Raw genomic sequence first — 17,951 nt, forward strand, 5'->3', positions numbered from 1 at the left:
TGCGAACAGAGAGGAGCGAGAGGCACAGCTGCAGCCAGCCTGGCCGCAAGGCCTGTGCCCGGGGCCCTGCCCGAGGCCCTCCCTGCCCTCCACGCGGCCCAGCGGCCCCCTCACCTTCCTTGCACTCCTTGCCCATCCAGCCGTCCATGCAGGCCTTGTTGCCATACTGGTCGCAGGTGTAGTGGCCGAAAAAGTCGTTGCGGGGCCGGCAGAACTTGTTGCAGGTGGCGCTGTAGTAGTTCTCGTCGCAGCGCACGCGGATCTGCAGCTCCAGGTGCGCCACGTGGCCGCTGAAGTGCAGGCTCTTCCAGCGGTCCTCCGGGTTGATCATGCCGGCATGCGACACTCGCTCGATCAGCAGCTCCTCTTGGGGAGGCGGCAGAGTCAGCACAGGCCAGAGAAACCAGCCCGGCCAGGCGTCCTCCAGGAACAACGGGGACGGGGCAGAAGCCTGCGGCTGCTGCAAGGCCGGGGCACAGCAGGCAAGCAGCACACCGAGGGCAGGGCCCCCGGCCAGGCTGCTACAGAAAGCTCAGGGCCCCGAGAGGCCTCTCCCTCCCGCCACCAAGCCTGCGCCCCTGCTCCCACCCTAAACGCAGAGGGTCGGGGGGCCCGGCTAGGGGCTAGGGGTCCTGCAGGGAGGGCTGCTGAGACCACAGGCTCCACAGAGAAGGCACGGCTGCTGCCAGGGCGTGAGTCTCATGTCCCACACCTGTGCCCACCCACCTGCAGCCCTGCTCCAACACCTGCACCCACCTGCACCGTGTCCAGCCCTCGACAGCACGGGCATGGCGCCCAGTTGCCCTCCCCTCTCCTGCACTGTGACTTGCTCCCAGAAGTGCCAAACACCACTACCGTCCCCACCTTAAAACAAGCCTCCCCTCAGGCCCCCAAGACAGGCATAGGTCCCGTGACCCGCTGTCTAAGCCTCACTTTAAGTAAGCCACCGGGAGACCAGGGGCCAGGGGCACCACAGCTGCTGGCGCTGGTATGCAAAGTCCGTGATGCCGGTCCCTGCGCTTCGGCACAGTCTCGACGTTTGGCACAATAAAAGGTGAACGGGTCCTCCAGACCCCACCTCTCCCGCCTCAAGGGCCAAGGCCTGGGAGGACACTGCTGGCCCACTCCCCAAGGGGCCTCCCGGCCGCCCCAGCCTCTCCAGGTTCACGTTGTCAAGAGCCCTGACGACCTTGCTTGGGACTCAGCCCACCTGTCTCTCTGCCACTCCCTCAGGGAACACCCCTGCCCTGAGCCGCTGGGGTCCCCACAGCTGCTGCTCCCCACCTGGGCACCCCCACCGCCGTCCCTGCCCTGAAAACAGCCCCTCCACTCTGCTGGCAGCCAAGATGCCCTGGCCCCGCTCTCCCTCCTCCAACCCACTGGCCAACCCCATGCCTCCACTTCTGAGAGCCCTTCTCACCCCCTCAGACTGCCCCTGGTCCAAGTCACCCTGACACGCCCAGATTCACGTGGCAGCTCCTCCTCGGTCTGTGTCCTGGCCCCACAGCCCACCCTCCATAAGGCAGCCACAGCTTGCCAGGCGGAGCCCGTGTCCTCTCAGTGGCTTGCCAGCCTCCATGATCTGAGCCCGGCCCTGGCTGCTCCCCCTGCACAGCCAGCCCGCTCCTGCCCGGACCTTCACACGAGCTGCTCCCTCGGCCTGTGGGTGCTTCTGCATTCACCCGTGGAAGTCATCCCATTACCCCTGCGGGGCCCTGCAGAGCCCCTGCCTCAGGGAGAGAGCCACCAAGGCTCCGTGCTCCAGTACAGACAAGCAGAGGGGGCCACAAAGCCAGAGACACACTCAAGGGTGTCCCCTCCACTAAGTCACTGCCATAGGCCCCGAAAGAGCACACCCAAGAGGAGAACAACATAGGCAAAGCCAGGACTGGGTAAGAGAGTGCATGCACAGCTCTGCAAGTCCCAAACGTGGCAGAGCTTCCTGGCAGCCAAAGCAAAAAGGGAAACAGCACACATGATCCTCAGGGTAAAGCAAGGCTTTGTCCCAAGCAGGCAGAGGACCTGGGCCCTGCCACAGGCGCCCTGAAGCTGAGAGGAGCTGCCACCTGGCCCAGGGCTCACTCACCATTCGGGGTGGTATCGTTGTCCCAGTCCCAGGCCTCCACGATGAGGGTGAAGGAGCGCTGCAGACATGGGGAGGCGGGTCAGGTACCTGAGGCCACACCTGCCTGCCTCGTTCAGGGTGGGACAAGGCCCAGGGCTCAGACGCTGCCCCTGGGTCTGCCAGGCTCTGGCCCTTCCTCCCCAGCCAGGGACCCACCACCCTCCTTATCCTCAGGCCACATCCTCTGCAGACCCAAAAATGACCCAGCTCAAGGGAGGGAGACTGCCCCTCCAGGCCACGTGGGCTCAGGGGCCTGGGCTCCCTACTGTTGGGGTGCCAGAGGCCCAGCCTGCCCTGAGCTGGCTCAAGTCAGCACAGAGCACAGGAAGAGCGACCGGGGGGAGGGGTGGGCAAAGGGCAGCCTGGCTGGAGTGGCCACAGACAGGGGCCCCACGGGCAGCCGGGACCCGAGCGTTTCCGGTGGAACGCCCCTTGGTGCCTCACTGGGGGTGACCACGGGGGAGAACGTGGGGCCCCATCACCACGCTGGTGGCCTCCACCAAGTGCACGGGTGGCCAAGTACAGGGCGCCCAGCCAGAGGCCCCAACAGGCCGAAGCTCAGGTCCTGCAGGCACACAGCACACAGGCAAACCCACACCTACCTCCACCCCCACAAAGAACAGGTGGCAGGAGGGGCCCTTGCGGTACAGTTGGGGAAACTGAGGCCAAGAGGTCCTGGGACTGCCCAACACAGCCTCAGACCATGGCCACTATGCCCCCTCTGCCCCCGGGCCACCTGGCCCTTGTACCCCTGCCATGGTGACAGGCGATGCTGTCAGCCAAGCAAAGAGACCACAGGGCTGGCCCCCTGCTCCGCCTAGTGCAGCCCACGGAAACCGTCACTCACAGACATGCTCAGACAGGTGGGACCCCCGGGACATGCCCTGTACTACCCAGCACTGGGTACCCACATGCCACAGCCTCTCAGCCCTCACTGCCCAGGAACCCCCCAGTCCACCCCTGGTGTGCTCTTGACCCCTGAGCCCAGCCCTGGCTCCTTCCAGGTGGGGCCCAGAGGAGGGGGCTGGGGCTGAGTCACCTCAGGGCCTGCGGGCTTCCCACCCTGGGGGATGCTGCGTTGGGCAATGTCCAGGCTCACTCCATCCCTCAGCACACCCCAACCAGCCCCAAGGCCTGGCTAAGCTGGGGAAAACCACACTTCCCCCAGCAAGGCCCAACCCCACGCCTGCCAGCCCTTCCCTGGTCCTCACCTGCCGCCCACCCCACGCACGCCCCAGTGCCTCAGCCTCATCCAGCTAAGGACAGGCCTGGCCTCCCAAGTTGTCTCAGAAGACTGCACTCCCACGTCCAGCCCCTCCCCTAACCAACGTGCTACCAGCCACACCCAGCCCAGCCTCCAGGACCCCCACCCAGTCCCCCGCCCCACACCTCCGACTGTCCCTCAAATACAGACAACTATGGCCCAACACAACACGACTGCTCACCCTGGGCCTCACTCACAGCTGGGCAACCCTGGCCCCGCCCCCGAGCCCCTGCCTGCAGAACACCCGGGGACGGCCCCAGGAGGCTCACCCAGGTAGGAGCACAGGATGGAAGTGGGGGGCCATCCCCAACCCGCTCCTAGAACCCTCCCTAGCCACGTCGAGCTGACAACAGACCCTCAATCCCACCTCTTAAGCTCCCCTTAAACCTGTTTTCCCACATCCGCCATGGCCCCGCCAGGCCACGGGGCCCAGTCCCCGCCCATCTCCAGGGCTCCCTGAGGTCACCAGGGCCTGCAAACCTCTGCCTACAGGCGCCAGACAATCCCCAGAGTTCCATCCACATGCCTCCCAAGGCTCCATCCACACCCCCACGCAGAGCTCCGTCCACACCCCCCGCCGAGCTCTGTTTACACCCCCCCGAGCTCCATCCACACCCCCAAAGAACTCAATCCACATCCCCCAACGGGGTTCCATCCACACCCCCCCAACAGGCTCCATCACCGCCCCAGGGCTCCATCCACACCCCCCCAGGGCTCCATCCACACCCCCCCAGGGCTCCATCCACACCCCCCAACGTGCTCCATCCACACCCCCCAATAGGGCTCCGTCCACACCCCCCCCAGAGCTCCGTCCACACCCCACAACATGCTCCATCCACACCCCCCCAGGGCTTCATCCACACCCCCCAGGACTCTGTCCACACCACCCCCAGGACTGTGTCCACACCCCCCAAGGGCTCTGTCTACACCCCACAAGAGCTCTGTCCACAAACCACCCCCGTCAGCTCCATCTACACCCCCCAGGGCTCCATCCACACCCCCACCAGGACTCTGTCCACACCCTCTCAGCTCAGAGCACCCTTGGGGTTCCCAAGGCTCCTGCCCACCCCCACCCACCCACCCCAGCCTGTCCACCCGTCTGCCTGGAGCACCACCCTCGCAGCTGCACCTGGCCAAGCCCTTCCCCACCCCTGGTAACAGCTGGAGCACCCAGCCGCTTCCCAGGCGTCTGGCGTTTGGCTCCTTCCTTCGTTCCTTCCTTCCTTCGTTCACGTCAAGTGTACAGCAGGCATGCCTCTGCCACCAAGGACGGCAACCTATAGCCAGCAGGGCTCGGGGAAAGCAACAGGGAGCAGGGGCTGTTGCTCTAATGAGGCCAGGCCAACAGGTCACAGTGGCTCACGCCTGTAATCCCAGCACTTTAAGAGGCCGAGGCAGGCAGCTCACCTGAGGTCAGGAGTTCGAGACTAGTCTGGTCAACATGGTTAATCCTCCTCTCTACTAAAAATATAAAAATTAGCCGGCCATGGTGGCAGGTGTCTGTAGTCCCAGCTACTCTGGAGGCTGAGGCAGGAGAATCACCTGAACCCAGGAGGCAGAGGTTGCAGCGAGCCAAGATCACACCATTGCACTCCAGCCTGGGCAACGAGGGCAAAACTCCATCTCAAAAAAAAAAAAAAAAAAGGCCAGGCCAGGCTTTGAACAGGTGGCATTGGGATTGAGGCTGCAGGGCATGAGGAAGTGAAGGAGCTGCATGGCAGAGCCCACAAGAAGGCCCAGGGGCTGAGAACGCATAGCCCACGGGGACAGTGGGGTCATACCACAGATCCAGACCCCAGCATGGACTTCCTTCCTGAGGCTAAGCGAAGTGGGTGACTGTTGGGGGTCTGAGTGAGGACTGTTGTTGGGGGTCTGAGTGAGGACTGTTGTTGGGGGTCTGAGTGAGGTCTGTTGTCGGGGGTCTGAGTGAGGTCTGTTGTCGGGGGTCTGAGTGAGGACTGTTGTCGGGGGTCTGAGTGAGGTCTGTTGTCGGGGGTCTGAGTGAGGACTGTTGTTGGGGGTCTGAGTGAGGACTGTTGTTGGGGGTCTGAGGTCTGTTGTTGGGGGTCTGAGTGAGGACTGTTGTTGGGGGTCTGAGTGAGGACTGTTGTTGGGGGTCTGAGGTCTGTTGTTGGGGGTCTGAGTGAGGTCTGTTGTTGGGGGTCTGAGGTCTGTTGTTGGGGGTCTGAGTGAGGTCTGTTGTTGGGGGTCTGAGTGAGGACTGTTGTTGGGGGTCTGAGTGAGGACTGGGACCCACCAGGCTTTAACAGTCACTGTAGCCGCTGGACAGGAACCAGCAGGACCAGGAAGCAGCAATAGTGAGGTCAGAGGATGGGGCCAGCATGGGTCTGAGAGCAGCTCTGGCCACGGGGCAGGCAGAGAAAAGCCAGGCCACCCGGTCTCCCGGCACAGCCACACCTGGGCTTCAGGGCCAGCAGAGAGCTCCTCTCGACTCCCAGGAAACCTCATGCCAGCCACTCAGGTAAGATTACTGCCACCTTCGCCTGAGCCCAGGGCTCCGGTTACCTGCTCCCGCAGGGACGTGTGCCTGCCCGCCCGCCGAGAGGGCCTCACCGCCCGCCAGCTGGGGTCCCTACACCTGGATGGCAGGAAGTCATCCAGAGTGAACCTGAGCTGGCTGACAGGGCGGTACCTGCCTCACCCCACCTGCCAGCCCTCCCAGCTCCCCTTCTTCCCTAGGGGCCAGCCTCCAGGACTTATTTGCCTCTTCTGTGAATAACAACCTCTCACCCCCGTCCTTCCAGGACTCAGTTGCCTCCTCTGCGAACAGCAACCTCTCACCCCTGTCCTTCCTGCCTGGCGGGCCACGGTCTGGGACAGGGTTTTGTCAACACCAAACCCCTAGAACACAGGAGGGACTATAGGGCCTGGATTGGGCGGGGGTTGGGGGGCATGTTGCCCTTCTAGGAACGGGGCTGGGACATGTAGGGATGTGGGCCTGGCGCCGGCAGGGGCAATAGGCGATGTGTGGGCTGGGGGTCTGGGGACAGGTGAGAGACCCATCACCTGCCCAGGTTCCCCAGCAAGCAGGGAGAGGAACCCAGGCCCTCCCTCAAGGCCAGCCTAGCAGGGCTATGCCCCTGCCCAGTCTCTGGAGGCCAAGGGGGAAGGGCTTCACCCCTGCAGGCCCAGCTAAGCCTCTCCCTGCAAGCCCGGCCTGACCCACCCCCACCGCACAAGCAGACCCGTAGCCCAACTTCATCGCCCACCATCTGATTGCCTCCTCCCCAGCCCGAACCCTCAAGGCTAAGTCTAAACCCCTCCTCCTGTCCCCAGGCAGGGGCAACAGCAGTGGCACAAGCCAGAGGACAGGCAGACAAGACAACAGATGTTCCACCCCAGGCCAGGGCACCTCAAAGCCCAGGGTACCCCAGGTCCAGGGCACCCCAAAGCCCAGAGTATCCCACAGCCCAGGGCACTGCATGGCCCAGCATACTCCAAGACCCAGGGCACCCCAAAGCCCAGGGTACCCCAGAGCCCCAAAGCACTGCATGGCCCAGCACACCCCAAGGTCCAGGGCACCTTAAAGCCCAGGACACCTCAGGTCCAAGGCACCCAAAGCACAGAGTACCCCCCTACCCAGGGCACCCTAGATCCAGTACACCCCACAGCCTTGTGTACCCCATGGCCCAGTGTACCCACAGTCCAGGGCACCCCAAAGCTCAGGGCACTCCAGGTCCAGGGCACCCCCAGCCCAGGGCACTGCATGGCCCAGCACACCTCATGGCCCAGGGTACTCCAAATGCCAGGCACCCTAAGTCCACGGCACCCCACTGCCCACTGTACCCCCAACCTACAGCATCCCAAAACTCAGGCAACCCAAGTCTAGGCCCCTGCACGGTCAAGGCCAACACAGCCTCCCTGCTGCCCCACTAACGCCCCCCCTCCCCAGGTCCAGGGCCCTGCACGGTCCAGGCCAACACAGCCTCCTAGACCTGCTGCCCCACCAATGCCCCGACTTGGTTTCTTCCCCTCGGCCTCCCCCATCAGCCTCCCGCCCCCTACGGAGCATAGCGCTTGGTGCAGGCGCCACGAGCTCCAAGCACAGATACATTTCCTGAAACCTGAGCTTCTGAGAGGCCCAGGCCTCTGCCACCATTGTCACCCGAGGGAGGGAAGAGGGGGTGGGGGCAAACACCATCCCCAGGGCTCTGGGCCCCAGGGCCGCAGCAGGAGGAGCAGACCAAAGCCCATCCCACGCAGGAACCCACACACCCATGCTCCACACCAGAGACCAGCCAGGGCCTTGCCTGGGTGCACCCCCCCTCCCCAGCACACCCCCTCTAGGTCCCAGGCCCCCCACCGTGAAGACGGTGGCAGCCAGGGCCTGCTAGCACCTGCCACAAAGCCCAGGGTACAACTGATGCCAGCCACACCCTGCTCAGGCCTGGGATGTGGGGATAGGAATCCCGCTCAGGCCTGTGGTCTGGGGACAGGGACTCCGCTCAGGCCTGTGGTCTGGGGACAGGGCCTCCGCTCAGGCCTGTGGTCTGAGGACAGGGACTCCGCTCAGGCCTCAGGTCTGCAGACAGGGACCCTGCTCAGTCCTGGGACCTGGGGACAGGGACCCAGCTCAGGCCTGGGGCCTGAGGATAGGGGCCCCACTCAGGCCTGGGGTCTAGGGACAGGGACTCCAATCAGGCCTAGGGTCTGGGGACAGGGACCCCGCTCAGGCCTGGGGTCTGGGGATAGCGACCGTGGCTGGGGCCTGGGATTGCAGATCCTTGTCTTCCTGCCCCCACTCCACCGCCAGCAGCTCAGGCCGAAGCCTGGCTCCACAAGCACCCCTTCACTGACCTAGCTTGCTCCCCTCATAAAGACACCATGGAGCAGCCCAGGAGGGCCCCTGAGAGCCGCAGTCCCCTCCCACCCAGGCCTGCCGCCTGCTCCCCAACCCGCCCCTCCACCTCCCGGCCTTCCTATCATGCTGCGGCTTTGACCCTTCAGCCCACCCTCAGGGACCAGCGACAAACCCCCAGCCCATTCTCCAATCCTCCCTGGCCAAGGGCAGTCCTCCCTGGCTTCTATGGTCCCCGTGTTGCCTGGGCACTGAATGCCCCACCCTGCCCCCATACCAAAGCTTTGAACCAGACCCACAATGTACAAGGCGGACATGCCCTGAGTTCTCCCCAGGACTCTGGGCCCCAGGGCCATGGCAGGAGGAACAGACCGATGCCCACCCAACACAGGAACCCAGACGCCCAAACTCCATACCAGACCAGCCAGCTCTCCTGGTCCCTACTGGGAAGGTGTGGGAAGGAGGGGGGTGGTCCCCAGTGTGCAGACAGGATCCCCTGAAGGCAGGGTGGGGAGGCCAGGGCCCTGTCATCCCCAGCCCAAGCTCAGAAAAAACAGGAAGCAGAGTGGGGCTGAACCTCACACCTGCCACGAGCAGCTTAGGTGGCCCCAGGCACAGACCTCAGCCTGGCCCACCTTGAGCCCTAGGGGGGCTGGATGCAGGGGGTGGGCTCTGTAAAAACCTTCCTCCCTAGGGGGCAAAGGAGAGGGGAGGGAAGACTGGGAAGGGGAGGAACTGGACAGGTCTGGGAGCCGGGCTGGGGGCACAAGCAGAGCCCGAGCTGGGAGTCCAGCAGCCCCATCTGACTTCGTGAAACCCGCAATGAAAAAGCACCACTGTGCCCCTTTCACAGGTGAGAAAAGCTCAGCCCCACCACCTTCTGATGGCCCAGGACCTCAGGCCTCCTGAGCTGATAGACACAGGGTCAGCCCCAGGCCCACCTCCTATATCTTCAGGGCCTTCACCCATCCCGTTCTCCTCATAAGCCCAGCTGTCACGGGGACCATGCTCCAGCCACACCACCCCGCATAGCTGCCCTGGAGCCCAGCACACACATGCCAAGACAGAACAAAAAAGACCCTCGCTGGCAGGCAGGCTCCTGGGCTCCTGGCTCCAGAGATGGGCCAGCCAGGCAGGCACGACTTCCAGCTGCACCTCTGAGGGTGGGGCCCTGGCTGCCCAGGTCACGGCCAACTGCCACCACCCTGCTCCTCCCTCAGCCAGCAGGTGTCCCCTGGGCCTGCCACCTACCAGGCCCCAGAGCAAAGCTCCCTGCTGCCCCCAGCATGACACTACTCCTCCCCAAACCTCCATCACCACCTGCCATGCCTACAGAACACCCGGGGTGCGTGCACACACGCAACTGGGAGAATGTGGCCTCACCCTGCCAGCTACAAGCCAGGCACCAGGACCAACCCAGGCTGACACCGGCCTCCTGGGGACGTCTGGGGGTGGAGCCAGGAGAGGAGGGGCAGCCAGGCAGCCTGCTGGCATGTGGTCCACCACCTCTCCACATTCAAGACCCTGGGCCCACCCACTGAGGGAAGCTGAGCCCCAGACCAGCACAGATCCATGAGTAATAGCACACAGACCCCGGCCACAAGAAACCAGGCCAGGGGGCAGAGGGCCACCTAGCCAGGCCTGGGTCAACAGCAGAGACCACAGGGTGGGAGAGTCACTCAGGGAGCAGGGGGCGGAGGGGGTGAATGCAGAGCCCAGACTCCCCCACTCCTCTTCCACAAGGCCCTCTCATTCCCTTTACTCCAAGGAGCCCAAAAGTCCCGCGGGCCTGAGCAGGATGCCACCCTAGCCTCCAGGCTGAAACCCCTCCTCAGGTCCCAGGGAGCCTGAACTCGGTCCTCGCCTTCCCGTCACAGCCAAGTACACCTCAGCTCACCGCACAGAGCTGGACCTCGGCAAGCCAGGGCAGCATGGCCACGGACTGCCGCCACCCGAGTGCAAATACCAGGGTGCTGGCATCACGGCACAGCTCCCACCTGGCAGCCAGGCCACATGGCAGGAGACCAGGGCTGCCCCCAAACACGCAGCTATGCCTCTGCCCTGGCCCCCAACCCAGAGACAGGCCGCCTGCCCCCTCCTGGGGCATTCGAGGAACCGGCTGGAAGCAAGAGGCAGGGAGGTGAGCTGGCCCCGAAACCCAGTGCCCGGACTCCAAGGAAGGCAAGGGCCTGCCCGGTCCCATCCCACACCTGACCGGCTGGCCAGCGGGGCGAAGAGCCAGGGCGGACACGCGATAGCCCGCCACATTCCTCCAAGACCTCCCTGCCCCCACACCCACTGCTGCCAACTCGAGCAGAAAACACATCCTCAGGTAGCGATGTGGGGCCACGCTGGCTCAGGCCCAGGTGCAGATGACAGGCTGCAGGCCCTGCTCAGACCTGCCTGCCGCGCCGCCGTGGGGGCGAGGGGCTGGGCTTCTCACAACTGCCTGGGCCCTCCCATGCCCGCCCCTGCCTTTTCCATTTGGGGGACACTTTCCCCTCTGTGGGGCCCCCCGGTCAAGGGATACCCGGCGGGGTGCTCACGGGTTGAGGACATGGCCAGAGAAGACCGTGGCCAGCTTCCGCGGGTGGGAGCTCAGGAAGGGGTGAGGATGGGGGCAGCAGGCAAGGCCGCCAGCCAGGGCTGCAAAGGTACAGCACAGGACTGGGAACCACACACGGCAGGCCCAACTGGCGTGACCTCGGCAGGGATTGCCCTCAACTCACAATCACTTCAGGGCCCAGGATACCAGGTGGGCACACTCCGGTGCCTCCTGCTGACTGGAGCCACTTCCTGGCTCCCAGATCCATCTACTCCCTGATCACAGGTCTGCATGGTGCTCTCATCCCCGCACTCACCCAGTTCCAGGCCCCCAGCACAATGACCAAGCAGGGAAGGACCTCTGGGCACCAGGGCAAGGCCGTGCTCCAGGCAATGAGGTAAGGCGCCCTAGGCCTGGGCCTGCCCACCTACCACTACCCTCTCGCCAGCCCACTGGGATGAGTAGCTGTTTCCCAGTGACACTGGACCCCTACCACCCCTCCTCCCAGCACGCCCAAGCCAGGGCTCCTGCCTGACTGGCCACCTGCCAGGGGAGACCAGACAGCCCCGACTCAGCTTCTGCCCCTCCAGTATAACAAAACCAAAAAAACCCACAAACAGGGCAGTGCCACAGAAGGTCACAGCAGCACCAGGATCCACTATCTCTGCTTCTGAACGATCTTGGGTCAGCATCGGGGGCTTCTGCCGACATAAGCGTTAGGCGTTAGGCTCTCCCGGGCCTAGGTCCGACGGCGCCCGCCCGTGCCCCCCAGGCATCCAGGAAACTACAGGGCAGGCGCAGGCTGGCCACGGGCCCGGGGCGGCTCAGTCAGGGCCTGCCCTAGACCAGCCCCAGCACGCGCTGCGCACATGCCTCCGCGGCCTGCCCGGGACCGGGGCGCCTCGCCTCGCCTCCCCACCCAGACAGACACGCGCAAGGCGACGCAGGCACACGCCGCACACCGCCGCGCACGCGGGACGCCGCCGCCCCGCCCCGCCCCCGCCGCGACCCCGCTCCCGGTGGCCCCGGGGCCCCGGCGCGCCCACGTGGCCAGGCGCGGACCAAGTCCCCAGAGCACGCGCCCCCTGCCGGCCCCGCCCCGCCTGGGCGCGCGCGGCTCGCACGCAGACCCGGCCGCAGGTGTTGGGGGTCGCGAAGCGCGCGGGGCCGGGGCGCGGAGAGAGAGGGAAGGGCTGGAGCACGGGGGATGGAGCGCACGTACCGGCCAGGCGAACTGGAAGGGGATGACGACGAGGCCCGGGTCCTGGTCGCCGCCGGCCCGGGCCCGCGCCCGCGCTCGGTCCCCCGCAGCGCCCGCCGGCGGCAGGTAGAAGGAGTTGCCGCCCAGCACGGGCGTGGCGCCGTGGCCGTAGCTGCAGGGCCCCGTGGGCGTCACCTTGGCCTGGTACTCCTTAAGGCACACGCGCACGTACGTGTCGCACTCGTCGTGGCCGCAGCCCCCCGCGCGCGTTGTCCGGCCGTCGCCGTCACAGCAGGCGCCGCTCAGCAGCTCCCCGTTCACGTTCCGCAGCGCGCTCAGCTGCAGCTCGAAATAGCCCATGGGCCGCGCCGCCTAAAAATAAGGCAGCGGGAGAGCGGAGGGAGGCGCGGGCCGGGGTCGGCGGGCCGAGCGCCAGGGGTGGGGGAACAGGCCCCGCCGCCCCGCCCCCACCCAGCCGCGCCCGCCCGGAGCCCCAGCCGCCGCGCGCAGCCTCGAGGGCTTCCGAACCACGGCGGCCCCAGGCAGTGCCCGCCCGGCCCCTAGGGGCGGCCCGGTGTGCCCCGTCCGCGACCCCCGCCGCCCCCGCCGCCCCGCTCACCTGCACCCAGAGCGCCAGCAGCAGCAGCAGCCGCCGGGGAAGGCGCCCCCGGCCCTGCGCCCGCATTGCCCCCGCGACCCGCCCGCCCGGCCCCGCCGCCGCCGCCCGCGCCCGGCTCCCAGCCGCCGCGCCGGCCTCCCAGCGCCCGCCCGCCCTCCGAGCGCCCGCAGAGGCAGCGGCAGCGGCAGAGGCGGCGGCGGCGGCGCGGGCGGGGTCGAGCGCAGCGCCGCGGCGCGCGGGCCTGGGCGGCGGGCGTGCAGGGGCGGCGGCAGCTCCGGCTCGCTGGCGGCCGCGCTCCGGCTGCCCGGCCCGGCTCCCACCGGGCGGCGACGGCGGCGGCGGTGAAGGCAGCGGGTCCCGGCCTCGGCTCTGCGCGCCCGCGCTCCCGGCACCGCAGCCAACAAGTTCGGAACGAGACTGACAGCTCGCTCGCCCATTCGTCACCCGCGCACCTGCATATGCATGAGGGGGCGGGGCCGCGCCGCGGGGTGGGGCCGGGGGGGGGTCCGGGGGCGCCCCAGGCTTTAAAGGCGGTGGAGGGCGTCGCCTGCCAGCGCCCCGGCCCGGCGCGCGCCTCCCAGGGCGCCCGGGCGGCGGGGGCACGGGGCCTCGGGGTCAGCGCGGGCCGCGGGGGCCCCGCTCACACCTCCGCGTGAGTCGGCGAGGCGGGCGCCGGCGCCGCAAAGCTGCCTCCCCTCCTCCGCCTGGGCTCCTGCCGGGTGTCAGAAACCGGGGGTGGGGCGCCCCGAGGTTGCCGTGTGGTCCCCTCCCATCAGTGCGCCACCGCCGCGCTCCTCGCAGTCCCAGAGGAGATGCTGCCTCCTACTCTGATCAGGGCTCGGCCCCCACGCGGGGTGGCGCGGCCCTGGGGCCAGAGCCGGGCCCAGCCCCTACTGCGCGCCCCCCACCTCCCCCGAGAATCTCCCCTTCTCCGCGCCGCTCCTACCGCCTCCACGCCGGCTGCAGGGGGCGCTGCGCCCCTCCGACGCCCCTGCCTTCCCCTCTGCGAGGCGCGCTGGTCATGCAGCCAGTCAACAAATGCTCCAGGGTGCAGACTGCTCAGCTCGGCGCTGGTATCGAGGTAGCCAGGCCATGCCCTCAGGAAATGCTCAGGCCGCATTCCCCGTTTCCCGCCTCTCGCCCCCCAAACTCAGGTCTGGGCTTTGGGGGCGAGAGGCGGGAAATGGGGAACAAAAGTCGGCAGTGCCTGTCCCTGAAGGCTACCCCAAGAGAGGCCTCCCACTGCTGCCCTGGTCACCAGGCTTCCACACCCCATCCTCTGCGGTCACCTCCTTGCCCTCTCCCTGGGTGACCTCGCAGCTCCTCCACAGGGTCAAAACCAATGGCACCTTGCCTCTCCTCCAGTGAGCACGGTCCTTTCCAGAGCTAGGGGTCACCTTGGTGGTTAAAGATCCCCATATGGTCCAGAGGGGTCCTCAACCCATCCGCATGATAACTGAGCTGTCTTTTCTCCCCCTAGCTCCTCTCGCAAATTTGCCCTGTGCCCGGAGCTGGGTGGCTGTGCAGCCCCCCAGCCTGGAGCAAGTCACTGCCACCATGGTGCTGGGGCTGAGGGCTGAAGGAAGAGAGCTTTGGAGGCACAGGGCCTGTGAACACCCCATACGCAGGGTCTGCCTGCTCCATCCCTGTTTAGCAGCCCCTCCAGGATCCAGGACGCAGGCTCAGCTGAAGGTCCCTAAAGGGGTGGGTCGGAGCCCCCCCCCATGCCCGCCTCAGCTGGCTCTGCTCACTCAGAGTGCCCACCCCAAACTTGGTGGTGGGTAGGCTTCGTGGGGATTAAGACACAAGCCAGGATGAGGCCCGCATAGAGACCCCCACCAAACAAGAGAATCCAAGCTGTGCCCAGAGCCTTCCAGTTGCCGCCTTCCAGTGTGTGGGCAGTGATTACCGCCTACGGGGGGAGGGGCTCCCTGTGGAGATGCCACCTCTCCTGTGCTTTGGCCTGGGGGCAGATACTCGGGTACTCAAGAGAGGGAAGCCCCAGGACAGAGAAGCCCCCTGCCCGGCTCCAGAGGCCCAGGGCTCCATCCCCACCTGCACCCACTGCCCCACCATGGTGGGGGAGGGGGTGCTGGGTGCCTCTGCTGGGCACTTGGCCAAGTAGTGAACAAGGGAGACTCCGCCCCTGCACACCCTCAGGAGCCCCCAGCCCAGGGGTGGACAGAGGACTTAGACAAGTCATACAGAAGCTGGCATAGGGGGCCGCCAGAGCGTGGACGGGCATGGGTCAGCCAGGCCAGGAGCTGAGAACAGCATGTGTCAAGGTCCTGGAGCCACAGAAGCGGGACCCTGGTAAGGGTCATGACCACAACCCAAGGCCAGTGGGGACACGCGAGTCCTCCTGCTAAGACCCAACAGGGGTCACAAAAGCAACTGAGCTGGGTGGGCTGCAGTGACCTACATTTTCACCAAGTCCCCTGGTTGTGGGGAGGCGACAGGCACAGGGGTGAGGTCAAGGCTCTGCCATGGTGCAGGTGAGGGGAGGGGATGGTAGCTGGGCTGAGGTGGGGAAATTCCAGTGTAGGAGGGAACCCAGGGAACAGCCCCTCCAGGTTCCCCTCCCTGGTCCAGCTCCCAGCTTCCTGCTCTTGGCCAGCTGTGGGAGGAAAGGACTGAAGAGGCTGGCCACTCAGCGGCTAGTGGCCATGCAGCTGAACCTCAGGGGCTCGTGTGGGGCCTGTTCCCGCAGCGGCTGCATTTCAGCCGAGGCGCCCCCAGCTCAGAGCTGTCCCAGCGCAGAGGCCCCAGTGAGGGATGCGCACTCATTTCAAGATTCAAGCTCAACCCAGCAGGGGCCGCAGCCTGCCTGGAGCCCTGCCCACTGGGCTGCCCAGCCTCAGGGTAGACAGCCCGGCCCATCCTGCCAAGCAGGGGGATAGTGGCCCCACTGCCTCCCTCCAGGCCCTTTGGAGTGAGACCTGCCTGGGTATCCGTGGCCCAGGGCAGATGGGTGAGCATCAGGGTAGTACCAGGGGGTCAGTCCCTGCCCGCCAGCCCAGGGTGGCTCCCTCTCATTGTCCCCTCCTAGGAGCCACTGCCTGGACCTCATGATGTCCATGAGAGGACCCAGGTCAGGAAGGTGGCCGCACCTGCCCTTGGGGAGGAGGGGGACATAGGAGGCATCGGAGAGGGGGTCCCTTCCCTGCAGGAATTTCAGCAGCCCTTGAGCCAGAAATGCCAGGCAGCTGGACCCTGGTTTGAGTTTCCAGAAGGCAGCAATGGGAACCCTCGCCCCTCACACATATTTCACAAAACGCATTTGCCCCCTGCTGCACCTTGCTGGGGTGAGGGGCTGAGATCAGTGGGGGCCAGGGCTCCAGCCCCAACCCTCACCAGACCAGGCTACCCGGTCTCTTCTAGTAAGGGATCTCGTCATTGTTCTGGGGCCCACTGGACCACAGCACCCTCCAGCCTCCCAGAGCCACCCGTCCCCCAGCCTGGAGGGCTCCCACTCTGAGGGCTGGGCGGTGCCCAGCTTGTATGCAGAGGGCAAGGGTGCAGCTGCTCAGCCTGGCCAGGGGCTCTGGGCCCATAGGGCAGTCCTGGGGACCAGGCTGGGGACGGGCTGCCAGGGGTTTGGACAGAGCCGGCGAGGCTGGAGTAAGCTGTGCTTCCGCTGGGTCCCGCAGTGCTAAATATAGCAGACGGGGGGGGGGGGAGTTTCCGGTTACAACCCCCCCTCCAGTGCCGGGAAATCAATGCCAGCTCCATTAGGCCCAGCAGCACTGCCTGCTGACCCACCCCATCGGGTTGTGGAGCAAAGTGAGGCGCTGGACTACACCCAGGTCCGGGTGCCCTGTCACCTGTCCCCTCAGTGCTTCAGGGGCCAGACCCACCTGGTGCCTGCAAGAGGTCCCTCTGAGGTAGTGGGAGGCCTCTGCTGGTCAACCCGGAGGGCCCATCGCACTCTCGTGGTGTCCAAGGCAGGCTGCTGGTAAGGGCAGTACAGCAGGGCTGCTGTGGGTCGGGCAGAGCTCCTGTGCTGTGAATGTCATGCTGGGGCCTCATCTGGGTAGAGTGAAGCTGAGGCTGGCCAAGACCCACACACCCCATACCTGGCAGCCCCTCCCTGGCACACACCCCATACCTGACAGCCCCTCCCCGGCAGCCCTGTCGCTGGCCTTGCTGATGCCCACAGGGCCCCACCTGGGCCACAGCCAGCATTTGCATACAGGTGGCACTGCTTTTGTGGGCCCCTGAGACACAGCCTCCTCAGGACAGCCTCCAATGCCAGGCTGTCTAGCACTGTGCTGGATGACAACAGGGGGTCAGTCTCCACCTCTCTGCCCAGGGTGCCACCCTGCAGGGTACTGAGGCTCCCTTCACTTCACTGTCCCCTTCTCTGCTTTCCTCCTGGGAGCCACAGCCTGGACCTAATGATGTCCAGGAGCGGATCGATCCTGCCGCAGACTGATGGCCCAGCAGTGCCCTCGAATGCCCACAACCAGTGCCAACACAGCCATTCACCTGCAGAACCCTTACTGTGCACCTGTGGCCCAGGAAGCAGACCAGGCGAGCTGGGTCCCCTCCTGCCTCACAAGCATTCTGGGCACCTGGGGAGCAGCTCTGAGCTGCACGCATCTCCCACAGCCCCACCCTCAGGACAGGTCAGAAGGCAAGGCCAGGGCATACAGGCCAGAGATGCTCAGGGGCCAGTAGAGCCTGGTGCTGGGCGGCCCAGGCTGAGGCCGTGCCCCGGGACCAGGACCAGGCTGGCACCAGGAACCTGGCCCACGTCAAGACCACTGGCCTTGTGTCCCCACCCTGTGCCGCCACCTGCTCCTCTTGGAGCAAGCCTGAAGACATTTCTGCATACCCCACAGGCTGAGGAAGGTCCCCTGGAAAACTTCCAAGGCTGGGGGTGCACGGATCAGCTACTGGGGCCCCCGACACGGGGCAGCTTTGGCTCCGGGCTCCTGTGGAGTGGCTCTAGCCCAGCCCCAGTCAGGGTGGGGACCCCTCACTTGCCCCAGGAGCAGGGAGCATAGTTTCCCTGCAGCGAGCAGCCTGCAGTGCTGCCCACCCCATCCCAACTCCTGAGGACTGGCTCAGCCACCACTCCCGTGAGCACAGCTCATGCTGCAGCCCCGTGACCAGCAGGCCCACCCCCAGGCCTGCCATGCCACCCTCCATGAGTCCCGGACCCCACCCCTCCCAGCTCCAAGAGGAGGCACAGCCTGGCCCTGCCCATGGCATCCCCAGGCCTGTCCTCAGCCCCACAGCAGCCACCTGCATGGCCTGCCACCAGCTACTCCTCCTACAGGAGAGCTCGCCGTGTCCCGAGGGCCATCTCAGGTCAGGGTCACTGCTTCCCGCCCCTTCCCCGGTCCTCTCCAAGGCCCTGGTCACAGAGCTCA

At 66.0% G+C, this 17,951-nt stretch overlaps 1 protein-coding gene across 3 annotated transcripts in view; it reads right to left on the minus strand.

Annotated features, from left to right (window-relative positions):
• Positions 1 to 17,891, minus strand: part of JAG2 (jagged canonical Notch ligand 2) — a 31,939-nt gene extending 14,048 nt beyond the window's left edge. For 2 of the 3 annotated variants that reach the window (XM_055361735.1, XM_055361733.1), the window contains exons 1-4: positions 12,574 to 17,891; positions 11,976 to 12,326; positions 2,087 to 2,144; positions 115 to 366 (exon numbers count right to left, since the gene is read on the minus strand). In XM_055361735.1, coding sequence (XP_055217710.1) covers positions 115 to 366; positions 2,087 to 2,144; positions 11,976 to 12,326; positions 12,574 to 12,639 — 727 coding nt within the window. In that variant the 5' untranslated portion in view covers positions 12,640 to 17,891. The remainder of the gene's footprint in view (positions 1 to 114; positions 367 to 2,086; positions 2,145 to 11,975; positions 12,327 to 12,573) is intronic. The other variant, XM_055361734.1, reaches the window with a different exon arrangement.
• Positions 17,892 to 17,951: the final 60 nt, after the last annotated feature.

Source organism: Gorilla gorilla, chromosome 15 (genome assembly GCF_029281585.2).
Source record: "Gorilla gorilla gorilla isolate KB3781 chromosome 15, NHGRI_mGorGor1-v2.1_pri, whole genome shotgun sequence".
NCBI classification, from domain to species: Eukaryota; Metazoa; Chordata; class Mammalia; order Primates; family Hominidae; genus Gorilla; species Gorilla gorilla.